The following is a 17,023-nucleotide window of genomic DNA, read 5'->3' on the forward strand; positions in this document are numbered from 1 at the left end:
GCTCCAGCAGCCCGCGACCCTACTGAGGATAAGCGGTGAGGGAAAAGGATGGATGGATGTTCGTACGCACCATTTAAGCACACATTTGTGCGTATTCAGCGCTTGTGAATGAGGCGCATTCCAACAAACGCGGTACTCCGTCGTAAACCGAGGACCAACCTGTAGTGCGGTTGTAGTGAACTGCACTGCATCATAGTGAGCTATTTGGTCATATTTGGTGATTCAGCTTCAAGAGAGGTATACGAACACAGTTCTCTGTATGATGCAGACCCCCAAATCAGTAAAAAACACATTTGCAAAAATAAACATCCTGTTAAATGATTACCTTACTCCATCAAAATACACTCACAGGATGAGAAGAAACAATGTGCTGTTGTTCTTGACATTTATTTCTAATATATTTGCAAGTTGCCAAACAGGAGACCAAAAATATAGAATGACAGAACAGGAGGGAATAAGTCAAATATTTCCTGAACATTAGATCACATTTCTTTTTCTTAAAAATGCTTACACAAATACATTACTTTCATGCTCACATACTCCAGTGTTCAATCTCTACAAAGAGCAGAACCAGACATTTTTTACAAATATATTTAGTTTGAAGTGTGATAGCTAAGACAAAAGTACCATATAAATTAAATCTCTGTTTCAATCACACATGAAATTAACACGCAATCCAAATTCTGTGGACGATTTTGCTGAAAAGCTTAATTCTGAATACGAAATCAAGACAAAAACACATTGAGAGAATAATTATTTATCTGGGTATATTAAAGACAAAAGACACTCTTAGGGTGTTGACCAGCCTGCTCGGTACAAAGACGAAAGGGCGAGTTTCAGTCCACCAAACTACAGAAATGCCTAAGTGCAAAAAAGCAGACGAGTGGGTGAGATCCTTTTGTATTGCTACAGTGGAACCTCCAAAGTCCAACGTAATAAGCTCCGTTGACTAAATTCTAAGTTTTACTCAATAATTTGTTCCAGGCTCCTCTGGCACATGAAACCTCAACTGTACAAGTAATGCTTTAAGTAACCTTTTACCGTTCCCGAACGCCAAACAAGAATAGAGACATGAAACAATGTGTAATAAAACTAAAACGACTCAGCCTTTATTTATTTTTTTGTCCTGTTCAGCTGTTAGGTCAAGCAGAATGGAGGATCTGTATCCCTTTAATACTGGAACAGTTTTACTGTGTCACAGTGGAGTTTTTAAGCTGCCGCTGTGGTTTCTTAGTATTATAATTGATGATTATTGAGAATCAGAGTCGATCAGAACAAAGTTTCTAGAGGGGAGAGAGAAACAAAGGCAAAAGACAAAGCACTAATTGTAAACAGGATGAGAAAAGTAAATCATTACATATCTACAACAATGAAACATTAGATATGAGTGTTGTATTGGACTGTAGTGCTACACCCTGTGAGGGAAGGACAGGACAAGATAGAACAGGACAAGGACAGGAGAAGGAGCATGCAGGACCAGGGTCGTGAACCCGGCTGTACAACTGAAATGTGGTGGGATTGACTATGTAAATTATAAAAGTCTGTAGGACGAGAGTGTGAGTGAGGGGATACCCAAGCAATTTGCATATTCATGTGTTACACCCAGCAAAAGAGTCCCAGGCGTGTGTGCCTGGAGACATATGCACGTGAACTGAGACCGTTTCGCATGCACACTGACAGAAGTGTCTTTTTTCTTTCTTTCAATTCTTTTTTGATCACTGTCATGGAAGTCACTAACTACATGCTATTTACATAAGCATGTTTGTTGAAATAAATGTGTCCATGTAATTAATTTTTCGTGGACAAATTAATTAATAATTAATTAATAATTACTCATTCATTTATTGCTCGTATTGTACTGTGTTGCCACATGTTTTACTATGTTGTAGTCAGTTCGACGTCATGTTCTATGGTTATCATTACACCTATTCTTTTTTTACAGTCACAAAAAAAAAAAAAAAAAAAAAGCACAACAGAGCTTTCGTTTTCCTGCTTTAGGGGCGTTCAACTTTGGAGGTTCCACCATTTAGAAGTCCAAGAACGTTGTACTCAACAAGTCAGTAAACCTTACACTGTTCCACAATGCGATTAGTTCTGATGACATATTGTTAATCCTAGTTAAATCTAAAAATGACTATTAGACCAACTGTACTGTTCACATTCAACATCAATCAGCGCATTTAGTGTCAGTCAAAATGACTGCACAAATAAAATGTACAAATCTACATTGAGTTCAATTTACAATTGAGGCACTTGAATTCACAACAATTGAACCTGCCTTCCTCCCAAAGACATAGCGCACACGCGCGCGTGTCAGTCAGATTAGCAGACTTTCGTTTTTTTTTTCTTCAGTCGCAAGCTTGTAAATGACGTTCACAGGGGAAGTGCACATCTCGCCGTAAGAAGCATCTTGCTACATTACACAAATAATTTCTTTTCACACGCTCATAATTAAGTAACCTCCGGAATGACAATCGATAACCTCTCTACATTCATACAGCGTACCTCCTGTGGGATAACACTGTCACGGTGCCTTCGAGGGGACAAAAAGATGTGTCTCGCCACCAAGCTGTCCTACCTCTACAAACACCATAATAAAGAAATTTCATACCATAAAACAACAAAGAAATAAATAAATCCACACATGAATGAAAAACACAGGTAGTGCTAAAATGTCTTTACAGGAGTGTGGAAGTAGTCAGTTCTCATGTAGCTTAGCCTCTCTAACCGGTGACTCAATGTGCACATCCTTAAGTGTAGTTCGATTAACAGTACCTGACCTTGCATGTAGCGCACTCATGATCAAGCCTACAGTCACGGAGCTCTCCTCGCACAGCTCCTCATGTAGCTGAGGAGGACCTGTCCATGTAAAGACTTTAAGCGACGAGAAACAGTGAAAACAGAGGATTCTTTCATTTGTTAAAAGTTAATACAGTGGCTAGAATTATGTGACTGTAATGGTTTGTCCAGACAATTGTTTTCTGACCCTTTTTATCAGCTGCATTACTAAGTATGTTAGTCATGCTTTCTTAATAGCAGCAAGACAGATGTTGAGTCAGTGAAGCACAAAAAAGTGAAAGAGTGAACGACCCAAAACTTGGGTCCTGTACAGTGGAAAATGATTTAGCAGCCTAGTAGAAGACCACATTCACTTCTCAGGCAGGACAGGAATTACTGTTAGAATAGACGCTGCTAAAAAGCATGACGAATTACAACTACCAAAACGGCAGAGCTGGAAATGTATTTATTTTTTATTTTTTTTAAGTGCCTAATTAGTCTAATTGAAAACCATAGAAATATAAATCAAAATAAATCACAGTCATGTAAAAATAGCCATTGTATAAGCATTTCCTCAACAACCTGAGAAATGTCTTGACAAAATGAACTTCAATTGCATTTCTCCATTTCCTTTGCTCTCCAAAACAAACAAAATGTGTTTGTTTGTATTAGGAATACAGCAGAGCTGTAAAATTTTGAACTAGTGAGGAACTACGGGAAAAACAGCTTCACAAGTACAATCATGTCACAATAGCCACTTCCTAAACAAGCATCAATACTTGTCAAAATAACTTTGGATTGCATTGCTGAATCTCCTTTGCGCCAATAAGAACAATCCGGGAGTACCAAAAGATATATTACTGTACATCCATCCATCCATTTTCTGAGCCGCTTCTCCTCACTAGGGTCGCGGGCATGCTGGAGCCCATCCCAGCTGTCATCGGGCAGGAGGCGGGGTACACCCTGAACTGGTTGCCAGCCAATCGCAGGGCACATACAAACACACAAACAACCATCCGCACTCACATTCACACCTACGGGCAATTTAGAGTCTCGAATTAATGCATGTTTTTGGGATGGGGGAGGAAACCGGAGTGCCTGGAGAAAACCCACGCAGGCACGGGGAGAACATGCAAACTCCACACAGGGGGGGCCGGGGATTGAACCCGGGTCCTCAAAACTGTGAGGCTGACGCTCTAACCAGTCGTCCGCTGTGCCGCCTATTACTGTACAATCAGGGAAAAATAGCCACTCGCTTGTCTAAACCTCCTTTGCACCAACAAGAACGATTGGCTAACACTAGCAACATGGCTGAGCTGAATAAAGTGTCAAATCCTTTGCACCAATAAAAATGATTAGTTTATACTAGCAAAGTGTCAGAGTTGGGGGGAATAGTGTTGGGAACTACCGAAAGATACATAAGAGTAGCCACGGCCGTAAAAAGTCCCAACAGTCTGCGTCAAATTTCTTGAGAAAATCAACTTATACTAAACCGACCGCTGCATCTCCTTTGCGCCAATAAGCATGAATGGCTAACACCAGCAACATGGCCGAGTTAGGGAAAAAATGCTGAATATGCATGGTCAGGAACTAATGAGGGGGAAAAAAAGCCTGCAGAAAAATAGTCAGTCAGTCAGTCTTCTTTCAGTCATGTAAAAATAGCCATAGCCAAGTCTCAAATTATTTGCACTAACATGAATGACTGGCTAACACTAGCTAAATGGCTAAGTTGGAAAAATTGCTTAAATGGGCATGGTTGTGAACTACCGAAAATTAACCTGTAGAAAATACACTAGTCACGTAAAATTAGCCAGGGCCTCTGTCTCAAAATTCTTCGCACTAATAAGAATGACTGGTGTACACCAGCAACATGGCTGAGCTAGGAAAAAGACTGATAAGTCTCGTGGAGAATTACCGCAAAACTAGCTTGCAGGAGTAAACAAATAAAATCGTCACGTAAAAATAGCCACAAGGCTGTCTGCAAATCTCAACTTCTTTTCAAGCATTAGAAAGACTTCCTCACTCTAGCAACATAGCAGAGCTGTGAAAACAAACAAACAAAAAAAACAATCTGTCTAATGAGAACCACTGTAAAAATAGCCTGCAGGGGAACCCCAAAATAATTACAGTCACATAAAAATAGCCACTGTTCTAACAAGCCTTGAAAATCTAACAATTAAATGTACAGTACGATCTCGTGGAACTGGATTGGTATACTGTCATCGTGAATTGCCGTATAGATAGCCTGCGGAACATACAGTGCTGCCATGTAAATATAACCACTGACCCAACAATGGAGGGTTTCGAAACAAAATGAACTTGGATGAGAAGCCGCATCCCGCCAGTGCAAACCTTTTCTCATAGTCTGTGCCTACGGGGGTCTGAGCGGGGCGGGGAGGGCGGCGGAGGCAGAGTCACGGTTGTCGGGGGATCGGTCGGGTCGTTCATGGGCAGGACCAGGCGGGTGCCCCGGATGGCCACCTCATGTTCAGCCATTGCCAGTTCGTGGTCCAGGCTCTCGTCGGCGGAGGCCGGGCGGTGGTGCTTGACCCCGCTGGAGCCCGAGCTGTCCGTACTGACGGTCACGTCGGCGTACATGGAGCTCACGCTGGCGTCGTTCAGGATGAAGTCTTCGTCGTGGAGAGGCCCTTCGTTCTATTGTGTGAAAATAAAGGGTGGACGAGACCCCAAAATAATGTATATTAAATGAAATACAGGTAAAAAATTTTTGCATTTCCTACAGGCATCATACCATTTTCTTACAACGTGCATAATGCCACAAATTATATATTTACATTACCTGAATGTCAAAATACAACAAAGATGTATACACTTTTCGTACTGGGTGTAATGTGTATTATTTTTATATAGGTATGGGGCAAAAACTACTGTACAGTAAACAGATAGTTCCAGCCCTGCCACACCCACCGCAAAATGATTACATTTGTCTAAATTGACCCCTAACCAGTTTAATAACATTCCAAACTCATTTTACGACATTACCTTTAAAAGCAAATGACTTACAGATTATTGAATTTTTTAATTATGCATCGAAAGAGCACATGCAGCGAAGACACCGTTATTTCCACAAACAACCCAGCCTAAATTTAGCTTGTCCCTGACATAAAAAAGACCATTGTCTCTCGGTGGAGGTATATCACTTCAACAATACTTCATTGACAGCAATTACGGTTGTCCTATTACCAAGAGATGGCGCCATCATGTGGCATTTTAGCAGAATAGGATTGGTTAGCCATCATGGTTTTGTTTTTACTGAAAATTGGGTTTGCGTGGCGCATATTAGGGGGTGGCCTTGTGGGGAATAAAAAAATAAAAAAAATAAAACCTGGGTGTTACAACAGATGCTAAGTGAAAGGGGATCTTAAAGTAAGAATCAAGGTCATGTAGCTCCCCACAGCATCAACACGGACACACACGCTGTAGAGCACTCACACGTCAGTGTCTACTAGGACGAAGATGCCATCTCATCAGTAAGTGTTTTTTTCATCATTTAAAACATGCAATAAGACGCCACACTTTAATTCACTGTCTTCGTAGGTGCTGCTCTTTTGGCTAGCAACAGGTCAAAATGGGGTCAGCAGTTAACTATTACATCTGTGCGTGTGAACAATGTCAATGAAATTAGTTTAATTACCTGTTTATTAGTTTCCTAATGGGAAAAGGGAGGTCTCGATTTAAGGCAGGTATTGGTTTGTCTTGAGTGCATGATACACTCACTGACTAATTGTGGCACAGCGCCTACTAGAGGGTTGGCCCCTATTTAAGGAAAGAGTATACACAAATTGTCCATGTTATAATTTCACGCAAAAGCAATCCAAAATTCAAGCACGTGTCCAACTATTAAACATTCCAACCTTTTAATGACGCGCCTATTCAAACATGTTAAACAATGTAGTTGGCGTTCAAACCTCATATGCTTGTGGGCTGGTGAGGCACCGTGCCAGTGGTCCGCAACAGGCTGGCAGAGTGGCGGTAAGAGGGGGGCCACTGTGGGTCAGGAGGGGTTTTAGGTAGCTGTGCGAAAGCTGTGAAGGACCTTGAGCATTTTGAAAAAGGTACAAAAATCCGTATAATGATACAAGTGCCTAAAAAAGTTTATATGCTTGAATCCATGCTCCTCGAAAGTCCATGAAAAAAACGTGGTGTGCCGCAGGGATTAAATTTAGGCCCTGTACTATGTAACTTTTATGTTCCCTCTTGGCAGTGTCATTAGAAGACATGGAGTGAACTTCCTGTTATGCTGATGCAACACAGCTGTATCTCCACAGCTTCTGATGACACTGGTCCAATGGATGCTCATTTGAACTTGTATTTCAGCTGGATCTTCTGGACCCAGCCATACAGTACACCATAGGTCATTGTGTCATTATTTCTAACCTGTGAGCCATGTGTGAGTGTGTTGTGTGTGCGTGTATATGGACCAGTGGCGGGACAGGCTTGAATTTACCTATGTAAATAACTTTGTGTTGCAATTTATGTATGAAAAACACTTTATAGTTTGATTGATTGATTAATTGTGTGTATAAATTGTACGTAATCTGGCTCTTTGTGTACTGTCTCCCACAAAAACTGTACGTAGCACTGGAAATAGAATTTCCCCTTGAGGGATTAACTCAGTATTAAAAAATTAAAATTAAAATTCAGTATTGCTCCACATCAAAGGATACTTGTGATCAAAGTTGTACCAGATCCTGAAGGGCCAGGCGCTCTCATGCTTGGTGTTCCTCCTCTGAGAGCCGTCTAACATTCCTGAACTCTGTCAGGCAGAACATTCCGTCATGTTTTCTTTTTTTCAATATTACAAAGAAAAAACAACAGATTTCAACCTGGGTTACTTACTGAGTGATCTTGATCAGAGTCTACACCCACGCTGGGGGGGGGCACACACACAGGACGGTGACTTTGGAATAATTTTTTTTTTTTTTTTTTTAAATCATAGATAACGAGATGAACTCAAGTGTGGCCCTTACGGAATGCTCATGAAGGACAGCATTGGCGTGGTGCCGCCTCCGCAGATCCACACAGTGAAGAAGACGATCAGCAAGGTGGTCGAGAACATCATCTGACGGGCGTAAGTGGCAGTGTCTCGGATGGACAGGGCGAATGTCATCGCCCCACGCAGACCTATAAAAGACAGAAGTGTAGAAATAGACCAGGGGTCGGGAACCTACGACCTAAGGATAATATTCAGGCGCATCACAATAACCTCAATATTGTAATTATCATGCTAAACTTAATTCATTTCAGTAGTTTATTTTAAAAAGTGACACTAATATAGATTCACTACACACAGTAAAATATTGCTTGATTTTTTTTGTCATTCTGATGATTATAGGTTAGTGCTAACAAAAACGCACAACTCGGCATCTTGAGGAATTAGATTACACAAGAAACAAACAAATATGATTTTTAGTACAGAAATGAGGTAGGAATTTGCCATCTGAAAAGTATTTTGCTTTATGTTCAATTCATCTTTAGGAGTGAAACTTTTTGAACCAACCTACTGAAATACACGTTTCTGCCATATTCAAATTTATGTAGACGCATGGAACGAGAGAGCATTTGATCCAAACCACCACGCCACTCGAAAAACAAATAAAACCTCAGAAGAGCTGTTATAAAAAGGTCAAAAACATATAAGCCACAAATGCTGACAATGAATGACAAACATTCACAACGAGGGGATTGGAGAGGTTAAATCTTGATCCGGGTAAAGTGGTTTTGCGACTGGGTTGACATATGCTTTATTAACATATGAAGTACATTAAAGTATAGGAATTTGTGTGCTGTATGTAAATGACCATACAATATTTAAGCACTAGAGACCATTCAGAATTTGTGTGCAGTACACAGTTGAGATGCAGAAGACCCTATCATACAATACCTTAAACAACACTTCCCTCTACTGGAGTAAAGAGGCAAATCATCAGGCTTGTTCTACTAATGCACTGAAAAGTCTTGACTAGTGAGGACAAAGAGCCCACTTCTACTTACTTTCTGACATTTGTCTTTTTTTTTTTTTTTTTTTTTTAAAGAATTAACTAAATGACAGCTATGAGGGTGAACCTAAGAGACTTCACATCAGCATCTAGTAAAACGTACCTGCAAACATCATGACGTGTTGAAAATTGGATCCGATCTTATTCTTGCGGCCCAGATTGAGCAGGAAGGACAACGGGTAAATGTTTGCCGCCCTGCCCAAGAACACCGCCACCTAAAGCAGTTATTGAGTCAAGGGCAAAGCGCCATGGTTGAACAGTGAGGGAGGTTTGCAAAAGGAATTAATGATTGGGAACAAATAGTCACTGCTGTATTCGTCATGGCAGCATAACAAGAAAAAAAATGCATAGAATCGGATATCTTTTGATCAGACATGGATAAAAATCTATACTAAATCTAAACTACAGAAAAAGCATGCACTGTTACATAAAAATGAACTAAAAATAAAACTACTCCTCACTTGAAGTTTGCCAACAGTTTGTTGGCAAGCTTTTCTGGTTGGTTCCACGATAGTGATTAGCCATCATGCGTTCAGCTACATGCTATTTACAGTGTAAAAGCAACTGGTATTTAACCAACTGTATTGCTCAGTGCTCATATTACACTCTTAAAATCCAGATTAATTGAAATCCCTTTTTGGCCATTTGACTTTGGGGATTCATTTGTGTGATGGAAATGCACATCCCAAATAGAAAGTCAAGAAGACCTCTTCAGGATGGAGCTGAGTAAAGGATACAAAGGCCCCGATGATGAACAAGGGGTTGAAGACATGCGACTGAAAGGAGAAGAGCGTCAGGCCCATGTAGGAGAAGATGAAGTTCTCTGCCAGAAAGTTGAGCAGCTCAAACAACTGACATGACAGGCAGACAAACAAACACATGATGAGAAACGGCTCTGGCTTCATGGGAATGAATGTTTGTTGTAATTTTTTGTTGAATGATATGCTCCAGTTGGCCTCCATAAAATGACACTGGAGACAAACGTGAACAGCACTAACCTGTTTGGTTCGATCCTGTGAGTCACGAGAGAGATTGTTGTAGGTGTAGTGAGCCTGAGTGATCCCGCAGAACAGCACGGCAACCACGCCTGGAATGAGACATTCAGAACATTATGTGACAGTTTACCTCAAGATGAAAATGGTTAAAAATATAATTATGCAAATGCAGCACCGGTAAAGCCACAGGCCTCAGCCAACAGGAAGGTGCTCCAGGACATGAGGAAAAACAGTGCCGTCTCCAGCAAGGGGAAGTCCCTGAGCTTGGTGAATTTGGTCACGTGATGGAACGTTAAGAGAAACCAGCAATAAAAGGTAACATGCAAGCTCTGTGATTATGTGGCTCTCAACAGCAAGTCACCTTCTAATCTTACATATCTGACACACAATTCTCTGACAGGATTTTATATGGCCAACTGTGTAATATGAATTGAACCTTGGTTTGATAGCTTTTAACGCTGCATGATTTCTTTACACTGGCTCCGATTTGACAGAGATGTGAACTTTTTTTTTTTAGAATTGCCTGTTATAAAAATGGTCTTATCAATGCGATGGTTCTTAACAAAATGTAATGAGCACCCGTTGAAGAATAGCTCACTCCAATTAAAAATAAAACTTGTTAAAATTATCAGGCAAGTATAATCATTACATGGTACAATCATGTTACTTTCACACAATGAAACGATTTAATACAAATATGTCTTCTAGAAAATTCAATATTTAACAACAAAACCAAAATTTGAATGACATTTTAAAATTATTGCCACTAATTTTTAGCATTTGGGCAGGTGATGGAGTGGCACATCTGCCTCACAGTGTTCGAGGTTCGAATCTCAATTCCGGCCTGTGTAGCGTTTGGATGTTCTCCCCACTACCTCCTACATTTCAAAACGTGCTTGGTAATTTGAAGACTCAAAATTGGTCTTAGGTGCAAATGTTTGTTTGTCTCCATGTGGCCTGTGATTGACTGGCGACCAAGTCCAGGGTGTACACTGCCTCTTGCCCAAAGATAGCTGCGATAAGATCTAGCTCACCCGAGACCCTCGTGAGGATAAGGGCTATACTATTGAACAGGGTTGGCAAACATTGGTACCCGCGAGCCTGTTCTTAAAATAGCTCACCAGAAATTCGACATTGTGATTTCCTAAGAATTTTGTCAAAGTGAAAATGTAAATGCTTGCAGAGAATTACAGAAATATAGAGTTGCATATTGTTATTGAGCTGTTTCCTGCCTTATTAAAAAAAAAAAAAACTAAAAATGCGAGGACAAATCACAACTGCAGTCTCTGAAGCTCAGACGGAAGTAAAAGTTTTGCTCTCAATAACAAAGCATAAATGAATTGAGTGAGCAACATAGCTATCTAGCTGCGGGGACACCAACAAGATGCATTGGTGGAGGATATGAGTGCCGTCACCACGCCAGTGGCCACGCCGAGAGCAAACGATCCGCTGAAGACGCCCAGGAAGATGCCAAAGGACTTGAGCAAGGCCATGGCCTCAAAGCTGTGGCTGTTGTCACCTGCCGGCTGGTAGGCCACAATGGAGCTGAGGGCCAGATAGACGGCATAAACGTGCACACCATTAGAAACAACACAGCGAGACAGGACCCACATGATGATCGACATCCAATTAACTTGAATCCGTGAATGTTTTGATAACCTGTGATTTTAACAGTAGGGCAAGTAGAGAGTCTTTGATTTATGATGGAGTTCCTGTCCTATAGTGGCAACGTAACACAAATTTCTACGCAAGTCAGAATGGGCCATTGCCTACTGCTAACGTAGTAGTGAAGTCATACTGTAATTACAGTGAATATGCCTGAAAACACTTCCAAGCCAAATGTCATAATTAACTACACTAAATATTTGTATGAAAAATACTTTTAGACAATAAATTTTAAACAATCCAATTCTTCTTGAGCCGCATTAGACGTACTCTTACACCGCATGCTGGATGTATCCTTGAAATGTAATTTGTCGGGAGGAGGAGGACCCCCTGTATTGTAAAATAAAAATAAAAAAATCACTTGGATTAACAGGAGTTTTGACCCAATAGTGATCTAAAAGGAAAAGCAGATCGTTTAAAATTGTTTATATTTCCTCAAATAGTGGCCTCCGCTCAAATGGACATATCCCACTAAATTGCTGCTATGCCGTCCAGGGTTACAACAGCCATGTACGGCCCTGAAATGCTATTCTAATAACAAATCAAACCTCAAAGGAAGTATTATAAAAAGCCTAAAAACATTTACAACACAAAAGCATCATATTTGTTTCTAAATTTAGTATGGCCTTCAGAGGATTATGTAAAAATGTATATGCCCCATGAGAAAAAAATTTATTCTCCATCCCTGATTTAAACAAATAAGATCCTCACCTCAATTAGACACTTTTTTCTGCACTACTGGGATTAGCTACAGTATAATCTAAACTGTACACCAAAATTTGGTTACTGTTTCCGCATGTGTAGCTGGGATGCCAATAAAAAAGGGGGCTTTGTTTTTTTGTGTGTTCCCCCCCCCCCCCCATAAGCTAAACAATAAGAGCTGATTTAAAAAAATAAAATAAAAAAAAAAATATGAACAAAAATTTGTATAGACATAACTTCGACCACACTGTTTATGCATGTGCGTCTATATTATGTGACATGTAGAAACTGAATCACGAAACAATTAACTCTGCGTACAACTGCACTGCATTAGTGATAAGAACCATGAATAAAAGGACACAAGTATAGACTTCTCCTGTTACAGTTGACACAATTCTCTGTCCAAATAAAGGTCTCCTCTCAAATAGACGCTGCCTTAAAAAATAAACGCCTGGTACTCTCTGGTGTACAAACGCCCATGGGCACTTTTTGAGGAAATATGTTAAGACTCAGTTTATGGATCCCCAATACGCCACCACAACCAAACACACAGCCCAACCACCCACCGAGGAATGACTGTCTGGTTCTTCCCCAGCCATTCCTCTGTGCCCTCGGGCCGCACAGATCGAGCTCCCCGCCTAGCCTGCTTCTCCAAGCGGAGAAGAACACTGCATGCATACGTACGGGTAGGTGATGAACGACACAGATGGATGAATGGAAGGCCAGCAGTGGAATGACAGGGACTTGTGTTAGTACGATGAGTTGCAGTAGAGGATTTGCAGATGCGTAGCGCAAATGAGTAAGTTGATTTTTCAGAGGGGTGTCGCGAAAACTTACGACGAGAGGACGATGGCCACGGCGTCATTGAGCACGCTCTCTCCAAAAAGTAAAGCATACAGGTCCACGTCTACCTTCAGCTCATTAAAAATAGCCAGCACTGTCACTGCAACACAAAACGAAAGGGAAACAATGTTTTATATCCCCCGAATGCAAACTTTTGTGCTCAGGGGCCATATTTGATTTTTACAAAGTTGTGCAAGGTCACTTGTCGATGAGGTTTAAAAAAAGCTTATGTATGTAAAATATGAAAAATAGTTTTTATTTTAATGATAAAATAAACTCATGTCTATACAGTTCCTTGGCATCATGATGCCACAAGATGGACGCAAAGCACTACCTTTGTCTACATGAAGCTCCTCAATTCAATTCAACATAAAACACTTTTTTTTTTTGCTTTGGCCTGAGCACAAAAGGTGCAAATATGTAAGTGGAAAAAAAACATTTTTGAACAGTGAATTTCCGAATGCCGAACCGCGAATGTGCGAGGGTTAACTGTACACAATTCTTCTACTTATTACAATGAAAATTAGGAAAATTAAAATAATATATAATATTATGACATTTGTACTGCTAATAAAGGTGTTATGATGGTGACGGTTTTAGCCTGGAATAAATTATCCATCCATCCATCCATTTTCTGAGACGTTTCTCCTCACTAGGGTCGCGGGCATGCTGGAGCCTATCCCAGCTGTCATCGGGCAGGAGGCGGGGTACACCCTGAACTGGTTGCCAGCCAATCGCAGGGTACATACAAACAAACAACCATTCGCACTCACAGTCAAACCTACGGGCAATTTAGAGTCTCCAATTAATGTATGTTTTTGGGATGTGGGAGGAAACCGGAGTGCCCGGAGAAAACCCACACAGGCACAGGGAGAACATGCAAACTCCACACAGGCGGGGCCGGGGATTGAACCCGGGTCCTCAGAACTGTGAGGCTGACGCTCTAACCAGTCTTCCACCGTGCCGCCTGGAATGAATTAATTCAGCTAATTTCCTACGGGACAAATGTGTTTTTAAATGAGAACAATTCAGAAGTCAACCAAAACCTTGATTGACCCTGAGGTTCAATAAGAAAAATTATTAAGCTGAATGATGCCCGATTCACAGTCTCACATTTAACACCATTTTTTTGTTTTATAACATCAGTGTTGTACCTGGGTCTGTCGCTGATACAATGGCCCCGAAGAAGAGGCAGTCAGTGAAATAAAAATCTCCCCCAAGCTGGCCCACCACTTTCATGAAGGACACAAATCCATACATGATGAGCCTGGATGACATTAGAGCAAGCCATCAACACTGGGAGACTCAGTGTAGTTACAGTATATGAATATGAACAGACCACGTACCCGATGATAAAGCAGGATACAACAGTTCCCATGAAAGCATAGGCCAGAATGGAGCCAATGTTGCGGAAAAAATGTCTCTGAAACAGACGAGGACAAACATTTGTTAAAATGTGTCAACTATTGCACTAGAAGTCATTCTGAAGTCACATTAAGAGTACAAAAACAACACACTGTTTGTGGGCAACATACAACTCCTGGGCCATATTTGGCCCGTAAGAGCGCTTGACCTAGCCTGACATCAATTACAAATAAAGGAACTGTTACCAAAAAAAAAAAAAAAAAAGCCCCCAAAACAAGTAACTCACATATTTTCATAATACATAATTCTAAACATTTGTTTTTAAATGTTTAGAATTATGCATTTGTTATGTAACATTTGTTGCCGCCATTCCCCCCCATAAATTTAGTATGTCTGGCCCTAGAGGAATTTTCCCCCATTTTCTATACTATTGATATGTCCCAACACTTCTGTCCACACAGGGTCTCTAGTACAGTTAACTTTTAATTATAAACTTTCCTTTTGATCACCTTACCCGTTTTAGACTGTAGCCAGCATGGAAGATGATTGGGGGCAGCAAAATGTTGAAAAAGACTTCTGGGTCAAAAGTAACCTAAGGAAATGCAGCAGATAATAAATGGTGTTTAATTTCGTGCAGTCCTTCTGAAGTTACTGCTCGGAGTTTAACAACTTCTGATTTTTTTTTTTTTTTTTTTTTTTATAAATATAGTCTAAGCTAAGGTAATATTCGAGCCAACTTCAAATAATGAAAGACGCCACCCCCTGCTGCTTTCGGAGAGGCGTCCGTATTGTTAATGCCAAAACGTGATTGGCAATTAATCGACTTCGAGCTCTAACCATCATCGCTGGGTGTTAAAGTTGAAACGTCGACTAATTGGTTCAACATGTAGTTCTTATACTGTATAATAATATATAGAAACATCATTAATACAAAAATAATAATACAGATAGAAATAACTATAACGTTGACAAATGTACTAATGAAATAATAGTCATCATAATGATAATAAAAAATTGAGAATATATTTATAGAAACAATAATTATAGATAAAAATAAATAATAATGACATGGTCTGGCCTTGCCTTTCTAAGCATCTCGTCATCCTGCACTTGGTGGCCTTTGCCGCGGCTAACTTCGCCCTTCAGGGTGTACTCGTAGAATCGCCCGCTGACGTTGACCAGCAGGGTGGCGGGACTGGCGTTCACCGCACAGCCCTGCACCACCTCGCTCATGCTCGGGGGCACGTGGACACCGAATCGCAAGATTACACCCACCAGAAGGCCTTACAGGGAGGAAAGAGAGCGTGATGGTCAAAGTTTATATCAGAACTCATCCATCAATTTTCTATAGCACTTGTCTTCATTAGCGTTTGACAGATCATTTCCCTCAATAAAAATACAACCCACCAAAGTGGCTAGTGGGAGTGGAGGTTTTACCCACCACTGCTGGCATTTGGTGGCTTGGCTTTTCACATGAATATCAACTTTATCATCTGTGAAAAATGACTAATATTACTGCAACATAATGAGCAGTTGTGACTGTCTTCTTTGTGTATATATGTATCGTATGTATGTCTCTCTCATCTTTTTGTGGCCAAGTGCTTGAAGGCGAGGAACGAACAGAATGTATGCATGAAATCATGATGCACATACTGATTAATCGTTTGTTATTATTGTATGTTTTTATTAAGTACAATACTGACGAGTTCTATGTTTCGTATTGAAAACACGTTGTTGTTGTTATGTATGTGACTGCTGGAACGGATTAATGGTGTTTACATACATCTCAACAGGGAAGATGATTTGTGATACGAGTGTCTTGAGCGAATTACAAACGAGGTCACGGAACGAATTTAAAAAAACAAAAACAAAACAAAAACTCGTAAGTCAAGACGCCCCTCTACTTACAGTTGTCAAATGATCTTATTGCTTCTTAGGCGGCGCTAACGCCAGGCAGCCAGTTAGCTAGTTAGCACGGACGCTAAACGGTGTCAGTGGCTGGTTAGCTCGATGCTGGTGCTCTTACCATAGATCATGGCGAGCCCTGTTTCGTGCAGGAACCTAAAGCGCCTGTGCTTGAAGAGCCATATGGTGAGAATGGTGAGCGTTAGCAGCATGATGAATATGAGCAGGTTGGCACTGTCTTGGCGGTGGCTTTCCTCAGCCAGCCTCTCTGTTGCGACGTTGTCCATCGCGTTGCCCTCGCCTCTCCCGACGAGGACGAGGGCCAGCAACGCCAAGGGCAGCCACCACGGTGTCGTCAGGGATTTGCCGTGAAGAAGGGGACTTATTTGTGTAGACGCCATTGTGGTGCTACCGTTTGTAGTAGCAGTAGTAGAATCGAGCCCAGCGCGCTGCCTGCTCCCGTTTATGGATCACAACAAACGGCATCTATTTCCGGGTTGGCGTCAAAATTAAATAACTTCCAGCTATTCAAAAGAAGAGTCTTAATAAGTAATAATGGAGCCTGGAAACCCGTTTGACGGTGTTGGTCAGGTTGGTTACAAATTAATGTAGTTATTATTGCTGTCTGTATTCAAAATTTATTTTCACAAACGCAAAGAATTTATGCCAACATGATTTGTCAAACCTATCAAGAGTCCCGAGCCAACCAATCAGCAAAATCCCATAACAGTTACATTTAATTAGACAAAT

At 40.8% G+C, this 17,023-nt stretch overlaps 1 protein-coding gene across 1 annotated transcript; it reads right to left on the reverse strand.

Moving 5' to 3' along the window:
- Window positions 1-376: 376 nt before the first annotated feature.
- LOC133415627 (sodium/hydrogen exchanger 6-like) lies at window positions 377-16,924 on the reverse strand. The gene is made up of 16 exons (XM_061701816.1): window positions 16,395-16,924; window positions 15,452-15,651; window positions 14,883-14,960; window positions 14,350-14,426; window positions 14,158-14,270; window positions 12,998-13,103; window positions 11,197-11,338; window positions 9,969-10,074; window positions 9,797-9,885; window positions 9,536-9,649; window positions 8,902-9,013; window positions 7,770-7,923; window positions 7,639-7,669; window positions 7,467-7,555; window positions 6,708-6,813; window positions 377-5,433 (listed from the first exon to the last, which is right to left on the reverse strand). Exons 1-16 carry the CDS (start codon window positions 16,672-16,674, stop codon window positions 5,137-5,139), a joined length of 2,094 nt encoding a protein of 697 aa, XP_061557800.1. The 5' UTR covers window positions 16,675-16,924; the 3' UTR covers window positions 377-5,136.
- Window positions 16,925-17,023: the final 99 nt, after the last annotated feature.

This window comes from Phycodurus eques, chromosome 17 (assembly GCF_024500275.1).
Source record: "Phycodurus eques isolate BA_2022a chromosome 17, UOR_Pequ_1.1, whole genome shotgun sequence".
NCBI classification, from domain to species: Eukaryota; Metazoa; Chordata; class Actinopteri; order Syngnathiformes; family Syngnathidae; genus Phycodurus; species Phycodurus eques.